The following is a 22,051-nucleotide window of genomic DNA, read 5'->3' as shown; positions in this document are numbered from 1 at the left end:
CTCCTGGGTGGCTCAGTCAGTTAAGCGTCCAACTCTTCATTTCAGCCCAGGTCATGACCTCAAGGTTCATGAAGTTCGAGCCCCATATCAGGTTCTGTGCTGATAGTGTGGAGCCTGGCTGGGATTCTCTCTCTCTCAAAATGGATAAAATAAACTTAAAAAAAAAAAAAAAAAAGTACACACAAAACTGGCCACAGGGAAACACTCTCCCTGAAAAATAATACTTTGCATGAAGGTTCAAAGACAATATGCCCTCTGTGCCCTCATCACCACCTTTTCCAGGATTCAGAGACCACAAAACACACTACTGCCAAAAGTGAAGTGAAAATGTTTGCACCTTCAATTCCCTACACTTTATGAATAACAAAAAAAGAAAAAAAAAAGGACACCGGGGGGGAAAAAGGCAAAATGGAAGTTATTATCAGTTCTACAGAGGTACCACAGTCGGTATCTTCTTCCCTAGCTTCTACATAGAAATAAATACTTTTCTCATGTCTGAGTCCAATTTCAAGTGATTAAGGAAAAAGGGTATTTTACAACTGACTTGACAATGTAAAAAAAAGCTCAATATAACAACTTGCAAAGTAAAATTTAAATGTGTAAGTAACAAAAACAGATGCTTCCAAATCATATCTAAGAAGCAATATAAATAAGCAATATTTTTTTAACAATGGGAAGGCATACTTTTTATATATATAATATTTACCTAACTAAAAAAAACTGACAAGGAATGCTATAAACTACAATAAAGTGAGATAAGATTATCTTTTTACTGCTGATAATTTTTTATTACTACAATAAAACTATAATCCCCAAAAGAACTTTCTCTTCATATGACATGTAACAGTAGACTATGGCACAGATTTTTTTTTTTTCTGATTTACATTAGTAAACAAATCAACAGCCTGGTTGAAGACTTTAGAATCACAAAGAAAATATACAAGTACTTTTCCAGACTTGACTCAGTCCTGCTCTAAAACAAATTAAAAAAAAAAAAAAAAAAAAAAAAAAAAACCTTCAAACAACTAAGGTGTAAAGGCAGAAACTGCAATACTCAATGGAATGTCCTAAACCAGTCACACTGTATAGACAACATACTAACATATGGTCTCTTTAAAAAAAAAAAAAAAAAGTTATTTAAAGAAATATCACACTGATTTACATGTGACTTCTAAATACTAAATTTCGCAATTGTTATTTCTCATATTCCTGAGCAACTCTTCTCTTACAATTTAAAGGAGAAAAATTCCTATTCTGGTAAAAGTTATTTCTCAACAAATTTTAATCACTAAACACTGTCTTTTGTGTACTAATATCTCCATCTGCTGGAATATAACTTCCTTACTATTAAAAGTTCTTAAGGAGAAAAACTTTGCAGTAGAGATTTTGCAACTACTTAGAAATAAAACCTTTTCATCGGTCACCATTTGAGGCAGCTAGCAAACCGACACTTTAGTTACAGACCCTCTATCTGGCTTTTCATTAGGAACTATTTTCAAAACAGGAATATATTCCCTGGTTAAGGAAAGCTTTACCAAACAACAGTGGGAGGATCAGTTTATCACCACACTAATCCAGATTTCCATTTTAGTTTCACTAATAGTGGAACCAGATACTGTACCCCCAGCACAATGCTAAATCAAGTACCTAATCATCACCTATGATGTTATACACTTGAACCTATTTGATCCTTTAAACCTAACCTCCCAAGTGCTAGATACAGAGGGCAGAAAGGAATAATTCCAATGATAAGGAAGTTACAGCAGTGACATAAAAAAGATGGTTCTAGGGGCGCCTGGGTGGCTCAGTCGGTTAAGCCGCCGACTTCAGCTCACGTCATGATCTCGCAGTCCGTGAGTTCGAGCCCCACGTCGGGCTCTGTGCTGACAGCTCAGAGCCTGGAGCCTGTTTCAGATTCTGTGTCTCCCTCTCTCTGACCCTCCCCCATTCATGCTCTGTCTCTCTCTGTCTCAAAAATAAATAAACGTTAAAAAAAAAAAAAAAAAGATGGTTCTAAATTAAAAAGGCGTGAAGTCATAACAACCGGATTCAAGGAACGGGACGGGGTCCTGAGTCAGACTCTGGTCTGGACAGCCAGCTATAAAAAATATCCTGGGGATAACTACAGAAATCTGAATATAGACTGGTTATCATATTAAATGTAAGATTGAACCATTTTGTTCAATACGATGTTGCTATACAAAATGATTCTAGTTTTTAAGAGAGATACACAAATATACAGAGATGGCAGGTCAAGAGATCTCTACTTTGCTCAAAACAATCAACATAAAAATAAGAACAATTAAATAAAAATAAGATGATGAAAACAGTGAAGTTCCCAAAAATCTTCCTTTTTGAACACATCTAGATTTGACAACATTAGATGAGTAAGGTTTGGATAAAATTTCCTCCGACTCAAACCAAGTCAAGAATTTCTGGGGCTCCTAGGTGGCTCAGGTAAGTGTCCGACTCAACTCTTCATTTCGGCTCAGGTCATGATCTCGCGGTGTGGTGGGACCGAGCCCCTCATCGAGCTCTGGCCGGGCATGGAGCCTGCTCGGGATTCTCTCTCTTCATCTCTCCCTCTGCCCCTCCCCAACTCATGCATGCACTCTCAAAAATAAAATAAAATAAAAATTTCTAAGATTCCCCTAAACCAAAGAGTTTCTTCAGTCCTCTTTAATTCACATATAAAGCCTAATTCTAAGTAACCAACATTTTGAGTGACAGCTGTACCAATGAGCCCCGCACATTCTCAATACCTCAGGATTAAGGTAATAACTTAAGGGCAAGGAAAAAATAATTTCTGTGTATGTTTATTTTTAGTTAAAACAAATGCTTTAAAAAACTGTAAAGAGATTAGATCTAAAATATAGAAAGCTTGAATATATTTTTATTAAGTATTTTGAGAAAATTAACTGTTTAAAAGCTACCTAACCATAAATCTTAATCCTTCTCAATGCATCCAATTTCTACTTCCTTAAGCTCATCTATTTTGCGCTCTTATTAGTTCCCCTCAAAGAGTTCATTATGACACCCCAAAACAGTACAAGCCCTCCACTGGTTCCTTACAAAACTCAAGAATAAAATTTATGCTTTTCATCCTGGCATTCAAGGCCCATCCTAATAGAGCCCGAACCTAGCCTGCTGGCTGTGCTCTTAACTCACTCCTTCGCGTGCATTTGCCATTCCAAATGAGTCTAAACGTGCTTTCTGAAAATCTCTCAATCTCCCATCACCACTGTTTCGACGTTACAGCACTTTCTCTTCTCCTAGAACATCCTCCACCCTCCCTTCACCTCATTAAAGCCTACCACCTATTAATACCAAGTCAGGTTCTAATTCTCAAAAAATATTAGTTATTTTAGCTCAAAGGGACTTCTCAACCATCAGAATGCTAGTAGTGAGTGGTCCTCATGAACATAAACACTAGCTGATACTCATACGGGTAAGTTACCTTTTTTCTTTTCTTCTTTCTCTATATGCTGCCTTGCTTATCTCATTGTCCATCCTATCCTATCAAAAACAACCTAAAAATATCGACAGAAATTAGATGATGCGACCTTACAGTCTGAAAAGTTCTTCTGCATATAATACTCTCCTGTCTCCGAGTATTTTGATTTGAGGTTGGTAGGGCAGTTAATAATTCCACTTACAGATAAAGAATCTGAGGTTAGGTATCTTGTCCCAGGTCACCAAACTACTTAACTGCAACCTCATGATTAGATCTCAGGTCTACTAGCCAGAGAATTCTTACTTGCAACATGGTCTCATTAGCATATGGCCAGAAACACAAATTCATTTTTATCTTTATGCTGGCTCACACATGTACACATGTATACATGCACACATATACATGCACACACATACAGTCAACACCTGAATACCTGTCGTAACAACCGCAGCATCGTGCCACAATGATGGTAACAGCAGCAATAGTAAGAATTAGATGCAGTTAATTTCCAAATACCTTATATTTGAACTTGGTCTGAAATTTTACTTCTTAAAAAACGTATTCACCTTCCACGTAACGTTTCTCAGAGTAAGTCGATTACTATAACACAGCAAGAGAGGGGCCGTGGTTCCTACTTCTTTCTGAATATACTTGAAGGAATCAGTTGACACTCCAGGTGTGGGCATCACAAATGGAACAAGGTGGGCTACTTAGTGCGGCTCCCATTTCCACCCAGCAACATCATTCACCTCCCGACAATCCCTATTCAGAGTTGCCCACCTATGCTATTAACCACCCGATGCTAATCTAAAAGTGATCCAAGCGTACATTTCTGACTTAGTAAACCTTTATATTAAATCTTCCAGTCAGAAATATTAGGTTTCTTCTTGAGTGGTTATAAGAAATAATAACTGCAAAAAACAGTAACAACAGCAAAAATACTAAATACACACTAGATTTATTTGTACCTAAAGAGTTAAATAAGGCTCTATCCTGCGGTTACTAAGATGTTAAAGTAAATGAGCTGAAATCCTCTGAACACCTTTACTTTCTCGTTTTTAGCCTCTTAATGATCACAAAAATTTACCATTAAAAAAAAAAAAAAAAATTCCAGCTCCAAGAATTTGACCGGTATTTGCTCAAGTCCAACCTATCACAGAATTAGCAAATCTCCCGTTTACTTTTTCTTCATGTTCACAACGTAAGGCAACACAGGAATTTCTTAGCACATGGAACTATTCTGGGTTTTTCTTCTTCAGTTCCATGTATGGAGCAGCATATTCACCAAAGAGATCAGAAGGTAGAGCCGAGGGTCTAGCCCCAACCCTGTTACTACCTTGCCTTGTGATGTGGAAGAGTCACCACCTCTCTAGACCTCAGTTTCTGCACCTACATTATGCAGATGTTTCTACATATTTTAAACTTAATTTAGCTTAAAACCCAAAAGTTCCCCAATAATATGCAACTGACCAGGTAATGATGCCCAATCTTTACAATGACTTGTCCTGCACTAAAGCCAAAGGCAAGATGTTTACTTAGGATAGCTAATAAGACCCTTTTCCACTTTTGATATATAATCATTTCAATCCTGGGGCCAAGCAAGACAGTTTCATTACTTCAAAAACCATCCATGCTCTAGATCTTCCCCGTCCCCAACGCCCACTCTCAAGGATTTAGGGACAGCTCACATTCGCTGTATGTCTCCCTCTATCCACATGCACGCCTACACGTGTACAAACAGAAGCCCTTTCCTTATTGCTATGACCATACAACACGAGACTACTTTCTGGATTTTTAACTGCATTCTGATGTTTTTCTGACACTTCAGTACCCTTGAAAAGCATCCAAGTTGACATATTCTGCGTTATCATAAATAACAGTGAAAGAGATTTTATAGTAAATGGATTCATTTCATTAGTCACAAAATTTAGTTTAATAAAACATATAGGTTAGAATCAACGTATAAAGCAACATTATGAACAAAGTTTCATTTTGCTAGACTTAACAGGATTGTTCGAATTTCAAACTAGAGTTGCTGCTTCAGGAAACGAATGACAAAAAAAATTAAGTGCGGTCATTTGCTTGTTAATTATAAGATTTCTGGATAAATCACTTATCTTCTACAAGCTATCTCTGTAAAAATTCACGGCAGAATTACTTTTAAAACACTGTTAAGGCTAAAGCAGGAAAGTAGACTGCTTTTAAGAGGGTTAAGTTTCAGTTAGCTGAAAACTTCAATTTATCAGTCTTCTAAGTAACGGCACTTTCAAATTAGCTTAAAGAAACACCTATGCTTTAAAAAATTGCTATTTGTATTAAATTACTGTAACTGCCATATACGTTTATACTCAGCTTTCTTCTGAACTAAAACCATTCAAATAGTCCTTATCTATCATGAACACATCAAAGCAGCACTTAGGGACCTGGAATGTTTCCCATACACTGTGTTTTACAGACTACAAGACCCACATATCAGCTGGATACTAACTTTTATAGGTAATTGACAAGGAAAAGGGTTTACCTATATAATTCCATAAATGCCAAAACTTTTAGGAGCTGAGAGGAGCACTGACAGCTTCTCTCTGCTTATGGACTGGTCTACTCTGCATAAGGACTGGCTGAAAACTATTTGCCTCAGTAAAACAATTTTATTTTCCTAATTCTCATTCACACCGATGGCAGTAAAGTAAAATTAAGATAAGAGCTTCTTGAGGACAGGTATTACAAACAATATTGTAAGATTTCTAAAAACAAATCATTAAAAAAAAAAAAAACACGTACCTTTTTTCTAACTGCCCAAAACTATCACCGATTAGTATATAATTTGCTTAATCATATACTTTAGAGAAAATAGAAATCAAGAGGGTAACACTGTCAACCTATTTATTAATTCCATGAACATCTGATAGTCTAAATATGCCAGGCTATGAGGTGGGCACTTTCAACCAATTCTAACAGGGTAGACAGGCAGAAACAGAGATATTATTGCAATGGTAAGTACGACTGATGAAAACTCTATAGACAGTAGTACCTAACACACACTGGGTTATATCTACAGTCAAATGTCATAACACAGTCACGCTAACAAAATGCATTCACTACGAAAACTTTAATGTTATGTTTGCTTTCTGTTAAATGAAAAAAAGCTGTAAAAATCTTACTTGGACATCCAACAACCTAGCTATTTTGGGCCCCAAAACTGAAACGCCAACTTGTCAAAGAGGTACACGCGTTCCCTAAAAGTTCCCATGAAGGGAAAAAGTACATAATCTTGATGTCAAAAAAGGAGAAGGATCAGAAAAAATAATGAAATCCTGTCAATCATAAAAAGTTGGAAAATATAAAAATTAAGAATTAAAAGTTAGTACATAATAGAATTATGACTTCTTGGCATAGGTTCCGGCTCTATCCTGATCCCTTGGCCTAAAATAGATCCTTGGATATCTTCATAACAGTTGACATACCAACAGCAACAGAAAGTTGCTCAGTAGACTCTGTCACTCAAGTTATCAAATGAATTAAACTTAAAAATGGCATAGCATTTTCCCATCTCCAACAGAGGAAGACAAATTTTACTTTTAACTGCACCATCATAAACTGAACAAATTGTATTAACTGTAATAAATTTCTCAAAGAAATTAAAAGATATTCCAGTCAGATCATAAAAAGCTATCTCTATGATCACACTGGTATAATTCTCTTAAAGCCAAAAAATTAAAAAAACAATAAAACAAAACCTTACAAATCTAAACACTGGCTTCAGAAAAAGAGCATGAGAATAATGCTCCAGTAAAGGCAGAGGTGTGTGTGTGTGTGTGTGTGTGTGTGTGTGTGTGTGTGTGTGTGTGTGTTTGGGGTGGTGGGGAGGGGGGCGGGGTGTTACATTTTATGTCCTTTGTCACAGGAATTGATTTCCCTTTAAAAAGTAAACCAAAAACCTTTTTTTTTTCTTATGGAAAACTGATGCACTTTACAATCAGCTTCAGGACAGTGACAAGTGAGGGGATAACAACAGAAATATAAGGTGCATCAACCGTTAAAAAAACCAAATTAACTTGTTTTCACTCGATATCCTCAAAGCCATTTAAGAAAAGGTCTCATACCAAACACACTAGCAAATGTGATTAGCGAAGAGACCTATTTCTATTAATTCAATTACATTATATCCTTGGGAGTACAGCTTTTACTGCAAAACATGTAAATTGGATAAAGTTAAGAAAAAAAGGAATCACCTTCTGCCTCATTGTATGTACATGCATCTTGAATACATATTCTGCCTAAAGGGGAGTTAAGCTTCAAAAGTAGAGAATGAATGTTGAATAAATGACCTACTATACAAATTATCATTTCCATCATTACCTTATAGAGTTGGTGACACCTCCTGGGTAAGGGGGAAAAAGAATAATGGAAAGAACGACTGATTATAAATATCAGTTTCCTTCTTATCACTATTAATTCAAAGGGCTAGTATACAACTACAAAATCTTTGTTTCTAAAGAACAGATTACTTCAATTTAGGTAAAATCTGTTTGTTTCAGATATTGATTACTGTCAACAATGCTCCAGGAAAAAAACCCTAAAATTTTAGTAAACTTACATAGCAAGAATCCTCTCGATACCAACAAAAAGCCATACAATTTTTGAAACAAAGCTTTTGTAGACAAGCAAGATTTCTCCCTTGGAAAAAAATTTTTGAAGTGTAAGAAAACCGAGGGTATGATACGATACTTTCAATACTAAATGCATAATAAATGGAGACAAACATTAACATGGAAAAATGTTAACTAGTAAAGCAAGTTCTAATGTAAAACATTTTTTGCCCACATTTTTAAGGGAGAGGAAGAGAAAACTGAGGTCAGAAAATCTATTATCATCCCTCCAAAAGAACATAAGAAAATTAAAATGCATTTTTCAAATGAGTAATGGAGAATGTAATCTAACATGTTTGCTCACTTCTTCTGAGCCACACACTAATTTTCCAGATATTCACGAAAGATTTAGGCTAGCTTTACTTATAAACCATACATTTTGAATTTTCCTGTCAGCAGCCTCAACCTCCATGTGCCTAAAAAATACAAACTCAAAATGTGATTTTAAAATCCCTAGTTCTCCCTTTTCCCCATCTGGGATTTTTAAGTCTAACTGATCTCATTTGTCGTCTTAATTCTAAATTGCAATACTTTATAAAAACAGAATTTGCATTCAAGTACCCTTGTTCCTCGAGTCTCATTTTCATGACAAAGAAAGTTTTGTTTTTTTAAATAAATAACTTGCTGTAGCAACCACTCTTTCCCAAGGATGGTCCCAGGATTCAGTTTGGAAACTTCTCTCCAGAGAGCAGTCTAAGACTTTAAGACCTCGGTTTTGTGTGCAATCATCTCTATCTTCAACGAAAGATTCTTAAGTACTGGAAACAGTAACTGAAATTACATCCTTAATGTGAGTGGTCTAACCTAGAACATATTCACAACTTTAAAAAAAAAAAAAAAAAAAAAAAAAAAAAAAAGCAACCATGTGAAGATACTTGGAGCAAAGTCTGACAACCCACCCCACCCCCACCCCGCATAAAATAAATCCAAAAACCAAAAAGATTGTCCACAGTCAAAATATAGGCTAAAGGTTAACTTGACCTGGAACTAAAATGCTCAATCTAAAGCATGCCAAGTGTTAATCAACTAAGAAAACCTAGCACATATAAATCCCAAATTTGTGACTAGCCAAATAAAAATTCTCAAACTGACAAGCAAAAATTTTTAAAGCGTACTTTTAAAATACATTCTGAAATAGAATTCCTAAATGAAACAAAATGAAAAAAAATCATTCGAAATTTTTAATTATCTGAAAATACATCTACTATAAGTACAGTACCTTAATTACTAACGTGAAACTTAAAGCTTTACGTAATTTTTTTTTGTTCTGCCAATCTTATGGAAAAGCAAAATGTAATTCCTAACCATAAACTGAAATCATGATTAATTTGTTTTGGACAACGACAGACCACAAAGGGGTAAAGCAAGTTGACAAATTTTCAGAATTCAATCACCTGGCCCAAAAAATATGATGCATTTCAAAAAGCAATTTTCTTTAAGCCAAATTAAGTTTATAATAAGGCTAACAATTACAGGAAGCTGCTTATTCCACACTAAGGAATAGCCCCTTTTCCTGCATGTTTGTACTGGTCTGATAAAAAAACAATCAAACTTCCTAGTCATTATGCTGTCCATTTTAAACATTCCAGCTACCACACAGAAGCAATCTTTATGCTGGGGAGTTGATAAAACTAAAACTCAAGATAGACCAAGATAAGAGATGGAGTAAACCATACTAAAAGAAAAAAAAAATTACAATTTATCATCCTCAGCTAGTAGTCTCCAAGACTTAAAAATGCAATGGTTACTCTTTCCAACCACAGAGAAATGAACAAACAAACCTTTGTTAGAGATGACATAATTGGAATTCTAGATTTGGGAGATTAAAAATTATTGAAGGCAAGGGTTAGAAACTTTTTAACAGGAGTCCAAATTATCTTTTAGAGATTTTAGGGGAACGTAGTAACACAAAAGAGAAGCCTTTCAGAACCAGAGAAACCTAAATGAGCTGTTTTTAAATAGCATGCACGTAAAGTGAAAGTATTTGCAATTGTTTTTTTATAATCCAGTGTAGTGCCATTTGATTGAACTGAACATTTCAATTCAGAGAATGCAACTTTAACCCTAAATATTGTGAGGACATATTTTCATTTTAACGTCTATGAAGGATTCTTTCTAAACAACAGTCCTTACGAAAATAACCCTGACAGAAACTTTTACAAATACCACTCAAGCTCTAATTTTACCAAAACATACCAAAGCAAGGCTGCGTATTATTTTTGAAATGTGACGAAAGTTGTTCCCATAATTTTAAAGAAAGTGTTTTGTTTGCAAATATGTTATGTATTACACATACAGTAAGTGTGGCCACAAATTACACATAAAACCATCTACTGTGATTTAAATTTCCACTAAATTTAATATAGATTATTGAGTACGTTACACATTTTGCTCCAAACATTTCTCCTTTAAAAAAAATAACTGGCGCCCCTTAGCGCTCACATTTGGAAATACTCACTTTAAGAGTTCCAGCAATTTTTTTTTTTTTTGACATTCCAGAAAGTTTTCTGCCTCCACAATCTTTCAAATGCCAACACAAATAGAAAAAAACAGAACCCCTTAAAGGGACAGCTCAAGTTTTTTCTGGAGCAATGTGAAATTAGCAGACTTGCTGTTTCAGCAGTGTTAAAAGCCTATTCCAATAAAGGTTGCGGCCGTTACGTTTAACGTATGTGAACAAAACGGAGGACGCAGTAAAACCTAACAGTTTCGGGCTTTTAAAGTTGTTTCTGGACTTTCCAGACAACAAAATCTCCTGGGATCCTTCTTTAACCATCTTTAATCACGGAGACATTTCCGGTCTTTTGTTCTTTAGTGACATTCCAACTCTCTAAGCTTCAGATTCCTTTTCCCTACTTCTTTAACAAAGACCTCAAAATTCTTGTGAAAAATCCAAAATCCATTGTTCAGTTCTACAAAACACAGTTTTCAGCTTTAACAGCCCTCCGGTGATGCTTCTAAGAACAAAAAAAAACAAAAACAAAAACAAAAACCTCCTGGCTACTCGATTTTCGAAGCAGACTTTCTTGCTGGTCATTTTTTTTTTTTTTCCCTCCAGGCGTTCACAGCAATGCACAGCTACTAGAATTTTTAATAGTCCAGGGCATTGTTACAAAAACTTGTTAAAGAGATTCCAGAGTTGGCCAGAATTAATCTTCTGGTCATTCTTCGCATCCCTCAGCTCTCCACCAACCAAGCTTGCTCGCAAACTTTCACTCGTTTTTATTTTCGCCCTTTCAAACGTCTTGATTTCCTGTCCTACAAAGTAAGGCAGCGGCGTCCTCGGGGAAAAGCTCTCCGCCGAAGTTCTCTGCTACTCGGGACTCCGTTCAGATTTGTCCTCGCGTTATTTCGTATTCACACCCCCCCCCCCGCCCGAAGTGAAGTTAAACTCCCGAACAGTTCTCGCTTCCCCAAACAAAAGGACAAAAAGTGCTTTCCGCTGTCATTTTGTCCTCGCCTTCGGCTAAATCAGCAGTACTTTCGGTCTCCTTTGGAATTTCTCTAAATTATCGAGCCCCACGCTACTCCCCTCGAGTATCTGCAAGCTGCACAAACTCCAAAAAAGCAAAAGCCCCGCTGAGTCCTCCACTTCGGGAACCGCCGGCCTCCGCGGGAGGAGCCCCCTCTGGGTGCGCCCCGCGGCCGGTGTCCTTCAGGCGCCCGCGGGGCGGGCGAGGCCGGGCTCCTCCCGGGCAGGCCCGCGAAGCTCCGGGCCGTCGCGGTGCTCGCCGGCGCGGCTGGAAGCCGGGGGGCGCGAGAGGGCTCGCCCCGCAGCCCTTCCCCAGCGCCACCAACTTGGGCGCCGGCGGCGCGAGGCCCGGGCTCTCGGGTCCGGGGTCCGGGGTCCGGGGTCCGGGATCCGGGGGTGGGGGGGGGGGGCGTTGGAGGGGAGAGTGTGCGTCCCGCCGGCGGGTCCCGCCCGCGCCCGCGGCCCCGGCCCCGGCCCGCCCGCCGCGCCCCGCGAGCCCGGCCTCGGCGCCGCCTCCGTGCGCCCCGCCCGGGCCTCTCCGTCCCCGGGCGCACGGTCCCCGCCGGCCGCGACCTTCCCGCCCTCCCCACACGCCGGCGGGGCGTCGGGTCCCGAGAAGAGGGGCCGCCGCCGGGGGCGCGGGCCGCGAGGGGCCGCCGAGGAGACTCACCTTCGTCCAGCAGCCGCTCGAGGTGGTTGAAGATCCCGCAGAAGTTGGGCAGGCTGCTCATGAGCTTCTTGTCGTTCATCAGCTGCATCAGGTAATCTGGGGTGGGCTTCGGCTTCTCCTTCGTTTCCATTTCCCCGACCATATTCCAGGCTCCGCAGCTCACTCCGCCCGCCGCCGCCGCCGCCGCCGCCGCCGCCGCCGCCGCCGCCGGAGAGGAGGGAGGGGCGGGGAGCCCCGGCCGCCGGCCGCTCGGGACTCGGCGTCCCGCTCCGCTCCGCTCCCGCGCCGGGCGCCGGGGCGGCCGGACCGCGCGCTCGCCGCGCTCTCCCCGCCCCCGCAGGCACTTTCCGCCCGCGGCCCGACGCGCTCCCGGCCCGCCGCCGCTCCTCGGCCGCCGGCTCGGCGCGTCCCTCACGAGGCCGCCGGCGGGCGGGAGGCGGGTCTCCGCGGGCCGAGTGCGGGCGCGGGCCGCTCGGCGCCGGACGAGGAGGAGCCGGGCCGCCGCCGCCGCCGCCGCTCGCTCGGCTGGTCGCGCCCGCTCAGCCGCCGCCGCCGCTTCTGCCGCGGGCTCGGGGTCTCTCTGGGCTGGTCCCCGCCGCGGCCGCCTCTGCCGCTGCCGCCGCGCTCTGACTCCGCTCCTCCTCTTCCTCCTCCTCCTCCTCGCCTCCTCCTCCTCCTCCTCACTCACTTGGCGGCGGAGTTCGCCTCAGTTCAGGCGGCGCTGCCAGCGGCGGCGGCGGCGGCGCGGGGGGAGGGGCGGCGGCGCGGGGAGGGCCGGGGGCGGGCGGCGGGCGGGGCCGCGCAGGGCGGCCGTTAGCGGGGCCCCGGCCGGCGCGCTCCTCCTCCCGCCGCCGCCGCCGCCGCCGCCGCCGCCCCCCGCAGCCCCCGGCCCGGGTGCCGCCGCCGCCGTCGCCGCGCCGTCTCCCTCCGGCGGGGTGGGCGGCCCGAGGGGCCGGCGGCGGGCAGCGCGACGGAGGCGGTGCCCGGCGAGCCCGGCCTGGGCGCCGGGCCGGGGTCGCCGCCGAGGCGGGCGAGAGCGGAGGGAGGGGCCGGTGCGGGGGGCCGACGGACGGGGGAGGGCGGCGGGGGCGGCGGGTGGCGGTGCTTTCGACTGGGGCGGGGGCGAGGGCCGCGCCGCTTCGCGCTCTTCGCCGCCGGGCCGGCTAGTCTGGCGGGCGCGGTCCGGCGGTGGCGTTTAGGTGAGAGGGATCGCCAGCGGGACGCGCCAGGGCTGCTGCGCTCGCCGCCGCACGGCCCCATCCGCTCCTCCCGTTACTATAGTTTTTTTTTGGTTTTTTCCCCCCCCCATCTCTAGTCCGTTTTCATCCCTTCCCCCCCACCCCCCGCCCAAGAGAGAATTTTTTTTAACGTCCTGTTGCTTCACGGGGGACTTTCGGGGTGGGCGTCACGTGGCCCGACACGTAGCCGTAAGGTCTGAGAGCGCGTGCGCGCGTCGAGTCCGGTCTCCACGCCCCTTCCGAGGGTCGCTCCGCCCCTGCCCGGGCCCCGCGAGCGAAGGGGGAGGGGCGTGGCCTGCCGCGCGCCTGCGTGGGGCGGGCCGGGGCCTGGGCGGGTGCGCGCGGGGGGCGGTGGTAGGGGGAGGGTTGGCCCGGCCGTCGGACCCCGAGTGGCTGGGCGGGGGCGAGAAGCTGCGGAATCTTCGCTCCCTGGTGTCGGGTCCCTGTTGTGTTCCGGGTGGGCCATTGCCGCCGTGTCGTTGGTGGCACCACACGACGACCCCCCCCCCCCGCCTCCCCGGCGTCCCCGCGGTCTCCGGCTTCGAGACCCACGCAGCGGCAGGGAGCCCGAGGAGCGGTGGGTCCCGCATGGGCGCCCCTCGTCGCCCCGACGGCGTCGCCGCTACCAGTGCAGTACCTGTCCCAGGGGCACGCCTCTGGGGACAGGGTCTGCCTTGCTGCAGCATCCGTTATTCCGAGAGCCAGCTTCAGTTAGGAACGAGCACCGCGCTGTACGAAAAAGGAGGGGGCCCGTGCGTCGTGTGGGCGATGTTGTACTTCGTGATGGCATCAGCATCCAGTAATAAAATGCTGCCGCAATAAATGAAATAAAGATCACGTACCTAATTTGAAAGGGGAAAGTCAACATACCTGCCACCTTGTAAAAACAATGATACTGTGGACAGGAAGCTTTTCCATGCAGTATGATGGATTTCCAACATTTAGGTTTGTTTGGGAAAGAATTTTCTGAACTGCAACAGCGTAGTTATCTTTGTTGTATAGAATGTTATCAGTCTCAAAATCCGCATCTGCATTTTCCTGCAAGCCTATGATGACAAGTTCAATTAATGTCGACAAAATTTAACATCAGACTGACCGTGGTGAGAGCTACAGGTGGCTGAAATCTGTTAATCCTGTCTGCTGTGTTTTAACTGAAAAGAATTTAAATAGGATTTTGTGGCAAAATCCTGCTTCATACAGATTCTGAGGAACACTTTTGGTTTGACTTGTACTGAAACTAGCTGAATTTCAAACAAATACTCTGAGTAGCAAGTAGCTTCTGTCCTCATTTAAAGAATGTTGTTTCTAAAATTAAGCTCCTTTGGTAGAGGAAATGGAATTGCCCTGCAGACAAAGTTAAAAAGGTTTAAGTCGAAAATATTTCAAATTCTCCAACTTCCACTGCTGTTAATAGAGCCATAGAATATTCACCTACTCAATTATCATTTAAAAGATGGATTTTATAAATGCAGGAAACAGTAACCAAAGTGGTTGCCTCTTTAAAAAGTAATGTATGCTTTTCCAGTATGGAGCAAAATGATAGGTATTTTAAAAGGTACTAAGTTGTTCATTTAATTTGCTAGTGTAAAAGATTTCATCCCCCTTCTTAATCAGTTTGTGTATTAAACTCCCAAGCCCTGCGCTAAATGCTTTATGTGTATATCTCACATATCTCATTTAATCTTGAAGGCAACCTTGTACTTTAGGTACGCTATCATCCCTGTTGCATGTAAGGGGAAGCCCAAGGAGAAGGAGGTTAAGTAACTTTCCCAAGACTTCATCCCTGGAACTGGGATTCAATTCCATTCATATTTTATCCTAAAGCCTATGTTCTTTACCTTTTTACTGACCCTGTCCAGTAAGTCAGGTTGAAACTTCTGACCACGTTCCGCCATGTTTGACGGATAGACACCGCAATGTCCTATGGCCCACCTGGATCTTATAACCTAGGTGACCCAGATCAGGGTTAAAGAACAATAATCAGTATTTATTTCCCATATATTTCATCTATTGTGGTTATAGCATTTGATTATAGCTGCTACATATTGCCCTTTCAAGTATACATAGATCACTTCTCTGCTCACAGTTCTATGTTTCCCCTCTCAGAGGAAAGACCCAAAGACCTTATAAAGGCCTTCAAGACCCCACATGCTCTGGCCCCTGCTGCCTCACTGACCTTGTGTCTTCTCTTCCCCTAGCAACTGGGCTCTCCTCCTGGAATCCCTTATGATCCTTAAAGAAGCTAAGCATGCTTTCTACTCCAGGATTTTGCACTTGGTGTTTCCTCTCCTTCATTCCCCACACACCTATAAGCCCGTACCTCCCATGCTTTTTCAGGTCTTATCAGAGAAGGTTCCCCTTACCACCCTGTATAAGATAGCACATGCATGTACACACACACACACACACACACACACACACACACCCTCTGTATTCTGTTCCCCCCACCTTCATAGCATTTTTTTTTTTAATGTTTGTTTTTGAGAGAGAGACAGTGTAATCAGGGGAGGGGCAGAGAGAGGAGACACAGAATCAGAAGTAGGCTCCAAGCTCAAGGTATCAGCACAGATCCTGATGTGAGACTTGAACTTGAACCGTGAGATCATGACCTGAGCCAAAGTTGGATGCTTAACCAACCGAGCCACCCAGGTGCCCCTCATAGCATTTATTTCTACCCGACATGTTCTATCTATGGGTAAATTTGTCTCTCACCTCCCCCTACACCGTAAACTCCAGGAGAGCAAGGGCTTTACTTTGTTCTATATGGAGTTCCCAGCACCTGAAACAGCACACAGGACACATGGGCACTCATTAAAAATATATTCAAAAAAATATTTACATAAATATTCACAAAAGTATTAAGTAGTCGCCAAGCACCAGAAACTGTGCAAAGCCTTTACCTATATTGTCCTTTCAGTCTTTCCAGCAAACATCTTAGGTGTGGTAGCCAAACATGGGAGGAGAGATAGATGGCTGATTCTTAAGAATAGTAAGGAGTTGGCAGTCAGTTAGGCGCCCGACTCTGGCTCAGGTCATGATCTCACATTTCATGGGTTCGAGCCCCACATCAGGCTCTATGCTGATAGCTCAGAGCCTGGAGCCTGCTTCGGATTCTGTGTCTCCCTCTCTCTCTGCCCCTCCCCGATTCACACTCTGTCTCTCTTTCTCAAAAATAAATAAACGTTAAAAAATTAAAAAAAAAAAAAAAAAAAAAGAGTAGTGAGGAGTTGGTCCCATAAGGCAGCATCGGGTCCATGCAGGATGATGTCTCCGGAGACAACTGTGCTATGTGCAGGTACCCACTATACCCCTTCCTTTTCTCCCTCACACTCCTGCCTCAGACATTTTAGGTGTATATTACCCCATTAATTACCGAACATAATAAGTGCAATGAAGAATACAAAAGTTGTTGGGAAACATCACTTGACTTCAAGAAGCCTCAAAATCTAAAAGTTACTGTGGAAGGACTCTTTAATCACATTATTACAAAAATACCATCTTCCCAATATTCACAAGTTAACCGTGTACACGTGGGTAAGCTTCCTCTTGAAGATCTTTATAATAGCTTTTTCTCTGTGGGAAAACTATGTCATCTAATATGTTGACACTAAGAATGTTTCCACATCTAACATCAGTAATTAATCACGAGTGGAAATATATTTTCTGCATTCTAAAATTTGATTGGCTCTATTTGCTTATTGCTATTCTTGACATTTAAAATAGAAAATTTGAGTATTCCAAACTTTTTTTTTTTTCCGTCACCTTGGAGTTCCTTAAAATGTTCTTAGGACCTAAGAATCCAATATTTGATGGTCTTTTGTCCCAAATGCTTTTTTTTTTTTTTTTGAAATCTTAATCCTTAAATCTTCCTACAAGGGAATGGGGCTTTCCTATAATCTTTCGTTTGTTTATTGTCTTAATTATGTTTGTTTATTGTCTTAGTAGATTTCTCAAGTATCCCTTTCAATTGTGACATGGCTTATCAGATACCATTTAAAAGGTTGAAAATGACACATTTTAAGGGTGAATATCTTTTTTTTAAGTGTTTTATTCATTTTAATAGAGGGAGCTTGTTTGTGCTCACAGGCGCATGAATAGGGGGCACGGGGGTCCAGAGAGAGGGAGACAGAGGATCCCAAGTAGGCTCCACACTCTTCCAGGAACCAAGATATGACCTGAACAGAAATCAAGAGTGGGACGCTCAACTGAGCCACCCAGACACCCCAATAAGTGTATCTTAGTCAACAAAGATGTGAGTACCTATTCTGTCTAAACACCTGTCGTTAACTCTGAGGCTAAGCTGGGAGTTAATATCACAAACATATGAAAAGTTAACTAACAAAAGCAAGTGCTAAGGACCAAATGCCATAGGAATGGAAATGAGCACCACCATTCCAGGCCTCCGGGTGGGTTTCATCTCAAATTGGAGGGTTGGGGGTACCGACGAAAACTTGGGAAGTGTGAGGCTTTTAGGGTAGGAGTTTCCAAAAAGAACAGTAGATGCCAGATTTGGGTTGGCCTCAAATGTCAAGCTCAAGTGTTCCCGGAGAAGAGCCTTGGGAATTGTTTTAATTCAAAGAAATGAATCAAAACAGTAAGGTGGATTCCTTTCAGTGAGGCATATTTACGTATCTCCTCGTGCAAAGGCACCATTTGTAAAGTTAAAGGCATTGCTCCTCACAGCTGTTCTGTTAATTGTGCCGCTTTTTAAAACCACTAACATGATAGTTGCAGACGTAATACTAACATTTAGCTGAAACCACTGCACAGCAGTTAAATGTTAACTGATGGTGTAGAGTTTCTACTCATTTGACCCTAAATGAAACTTTAGAGGGAAAAAAGTTCTCAGCCAGGATGCAGGCTGGTGCCATGTAATTCCGTGTTCATTCCACATTGAAGCAGAAACTTTAACTAAAAACTAACCATCTGTTAATTACAGGAATATGAGAGTGAATTAAAAATGCATTTTGTTTTGATCAACCTTCAAACTGATTCATGGGTTTATGATTGCAAAACAATTTCCATAGTGTTCCCTTGGACTGCTGATTTGTTTTTTTTGTTTGTTTGTTTGTTTGTTTTTTTCCTTCAAGATCTGGTTCATTCAGGATGACTCTGTAATGAGATTTTTTAACACATTAAACAAATACTGTTTGATTCATAATCTATGTGATAGGATTTTTTTGTTTGTTTCGTTTTTGTTTTTTAAATGCCCCCTTAATTTAATTTTTTTTTTTTTTTTTTGAGTAAACTCTCCCCCCCATCATGGGGCTCAAACTTGTGACCTGAAGGTCAAGAGTCACATGTTCTCCCAACTGAGCCAGCCAACTGCCCCTTTATGTGTTAGTTTCAAATAACGTGAGTCAATATTTTATGAGCAAGGGAAGTGCCTACTCATGTCCCAGACATTTAATCAAATGCCACTGTCCTTTACTAAAATTTAACTTACAGCCTACATGTTGCATTTTCCCCATGATTTCTGTATATTCATTCTTTCTAAACAGGGTTTTTAGTGGACCAGGGAGACAAAAAGAGGACTGACTTTTATAGAGTTTCTACAAACTGTTAGGCACTTCAGTTAGTATCCCATTGAGTACATGGCAGCTCTGAGTTAATTATTACCCCCATTTTATAGGGGAAGCAGCTGAGGCTCAAGTTAACCAAATGACGTGACTCTGGTGACACAGTTAGCAAATGCTGGGAGCAATATTCAAACCAAACCTTCAAAGTCCTGAGTGGTTTCTGGCACACTTTTGGCCCCTTTATCAGTTAAAAGTGGGTCCCCCAAGAGCTATGTCTTTTAATGACCAAAATACTGTCATCTTTGAGTGGCTCTTTTCTCAGTATTCTAACCAGCAGTGATGTTGGATTTTTTCAAACATTAAGCTCTTACATCTCATTGAAATATCACTAAGTCCTGTAGAGAAAAGATTGCTGTGCTGGGTATAAAAAAGGCCTTATTAGTTCTATCCTAATGAGCTGTGCAACACTGAGTAAGTAATTCAGTCTCTCTAACATTTGAACTAAGCGATCTTGGAAGCCTTTAAAGCTCTATAATTTTGTGATTCTGAGTAAGATGTTCTCTTCCATATCAGAACATTGATTTTGTTGTAATTTAATTTCTGTGCCTAGGATACCCTGTGCACAGATGGGTCGTCATGTAATAGCAATAAGAAATCTATTTAAAATTCTTAGGTGTCATTTTTGTACTCCTTCTTAAAAGTCATATTTTTGGATATTGGTTTCCTTAGACAGTATAATACATTTGACTGGAATTCTTACATTTTTATAATTTACAAAAGACTAAAACCAAATAGTGTTTCTTTTTCTTTCTTCCTTCCTTCCTTCCTTCCTTCCTTTCTTCCTTTCTTTCTTTTTTAACATACTACAACTGAAAAAGTAGAGCACTACAAAACCACATCCAGAGCTCCTAGTGGAGGAACTTACCCCTAAGGGAGCATAACCATTCCTGGAGGGTAGATTCCAGGCCTGTTCCTCTTTCTGTTCTTTAGACGCTTTACGAGTAGTCTATTTTCTTTTTAAAAATTTTTTTTTTTTTTTCAACATTTATTTATTTTTGGGACAGAGAGAGACAGAGCATGAACGGGGGAGGGGCAGAGAGAGAGGGAGACACAGAATCGGAAACAGGCTCCAGGCTCTGAGCCATCAGCCCAGAGCCTGACGCGGGGCTCGAACCCACAGAGTGCGAGATCGTGACCTGGCTGAAGTCGGACGCCCAACCGACTGCGCCACCCAGGCGCCCCTTTTTTTTTTTTTTTTAAATTTTTTTTTTTTTCAACATTTATTTATTTTTGGGACAGAGAGAGACAACGAGTAGTCTATTTTCAATAGTTACTTCTTTGAATGAATAAAAGGAAAAAAAAGAAAGGAAAACATAGACCTACTTGAGCTGTCAGGAGGGCAAGCAGCTGTGTAAAGCTGCTCACGGCCCAGAATACTTACCTGAGTAAATAGTAGCATCTGAAAAATCCTTGTCTGTCTTTAGTGACACAGGGAAAACAGAAGGAGAAGGAGGGGCCTCAGTGTCTGTTACTGTGTGCACAGTTTTTGCAGTGACTTGATGATTCCTGAAAAGCCTTTTGGAGTGTGAGATATGTCTCACCCCACAAGAAACGTTCCGTTTGGGGCGACAGGGACCAGAACGTCCATAGTCCCCTGAATTCTTAATAGGTCAGTAAACAAGTACTTCTTGTTTTAATATAAAAGTTTGTATAGTGATGATATTTTATCAGAATCCCTTTATTGAAATAAAAGATTAAAAGCAATTACAGCACTGATACTCAACCAGTCCATACTAGTAAACTTTATCAATTTTTAGTTTGGAACCATTTCCACACCTCTCAGGGCATAGTTGCTTCTCTTAGGCACACTGCCCAGCCCTTCCTGCAGAGTCCCCCCCGCCCCCACCCCACCCCAGCCGGGCACCACTCTGGCCCCAGCTAAAGAGTAGAGCCTGGTGCCCTGCCCCTCTCCCCACACTGGGCTGATGGCCACTCAGGTCACTTGCGCTCCTGCCCCACCAATGGTTAAAAACATTTTAAATAATACTTCCATTTCTGTCAGCTGATTTGCATATTTAGAAAATTACTTCTTTCATAGCCTCATGTCCATTAAATCGAGTTTTCCTAGTTTTTACTGATTGCAACGAAATTGGTTATTTTTTGTCTAAAATATATATATTGGTTATTTTGTCTAAAATGTATGTATAGGCTCTTTGGGCATATACCCAAGTTCAGAAAGAAAATTTATGAAAGTCACGTTTACCCAGTTACAATGAAATACCAGAGTTTTCGGCTTTACTATTTTCCACCAAATAATGTTGTAATAAACAGGTCGTTGCCAGAGCCGAAACATGATTAATCCTTCTCTGTATGGCAAACTTTTTATAATTTCACACCAAAGAGGTACCTCTGTTCTGCTCTCTCCTCTGTCCTAGATAGCCATTCACATTCCTTTGCTGAACTCTACAAGTAATACTGATGATGCCAGCATTTACTATTTCCTAATTATTCAGTCCAAGCCCCTCTGTAAAAATGTGTCACAGTTACATTTTGTAGATCTTCAAGGGCCCCCAACTGGATTCGCTGGCATTGACGGCCCCGTTTTCTTCCATACCCACTGGTGGGGAGCATGGTTTTTCAGATGGAAATGAAATGTAGCATAGTGAAATGAGTAACACGTTCTGTTTAGCAGTTCTAAAACGGGCACCCTGTATTTAGAGCGCGAGCCTGGAATTAAGTAGTGGGAAAGTGGCCGCTGACGCGGAGACGGGCGGGCCGGGTTTCCTGGGCCAGCAGCATGTCCCCTGTCCAGGTGAAGCCGTTAAGGGAGCAGAACGGATGGGAGGAGGGAATCAAACACACAAAACTGTTAGATCATGAAATGAGGAAAGAGAAAAAGACTTGTGTTCAGAGTTCAAAGACAGCCCTGTAAGTGGTCCCATCAGCTGACCTGCCAGCAATAATCCTGCTCCCTCTCGGGTCCCGGCTTCCATTCGGGCGGCCTGGCCACCGGTCACTGGCCACTGGCGGTAAGGGGTGGCAGGCCCTT

At 42.4% G+C, this 22,051-nt stretch overlaps 1 protein-coding gene and 1 long non-coding RNA gene across 9 annotated transcripts in view; one reads left to right on the top strand and one right to left on the bottom strand.

Moving 5' to 3' along the window:
- The window catches only part of QKI (QKI, KH domain containing RNA binding), a 151,508-nt gene extending 139,043 nt beyond the window's left edge, over nucleotides 1–12,465 (bottom strand). For 4 of the 7 annotated variants that reach the window (XM_042987499.1, XM_042987496.1, XM_042987497.1 and 1 more), the window contains exon 1: nucleotides 12,246–12,440. In XM_042987499.1, the coding sequence (XP_042843433.1) occupies nucleotides 12,246–12,387 (142 nt within the window). In that variant the 5' untranslated portion in view covers nucleotides 12,388–12,440. Of the gene's footprint in view, nucleotides 1–12,245 lie in introns of all 7 variants that reach the window. The other 3 variants (XM_042987503.1, XM_042987501.1, XM_042987500.1) reach the window with 2 other exon arrangements.
- LOC107181088 overlaps nucleotides 12,257–22,051 on the top strand; it is a 30,803-nt gene continuing 21,008 nt past the window's right edge. For both annotated transcript variants that reach the window (XR_006218001.1, XR_006218000.1), the window contains exon 1: nucleotides 12,257–12,336. This is a non-coding gene — a long non-coding RNA (uncharacterized LOC107181088). The remainder of the gene's footprint in view (nucleotides 12,337–22,051) is intronic.

The sequence above is a fragment of the Panthera tigris genome, chromosome B2 (genome assembly GCF_018350195.1).
Source record: "Panthera tigris isolate Pti1 chromosome B2, P.tigris_Pti1_mat1.1, whole genome shotgun sequence".
NCBI classification, from domain to species: Eukaryota; Metazoa; Chordata; class Mammalia; order Carnivora; family Felidae; genus Panthera; species Panthera tigris.
Note: the sequence above shows the minus strand (reverse complement) of the source record. Positions and strands in the feature narration are given on the sequence as shown.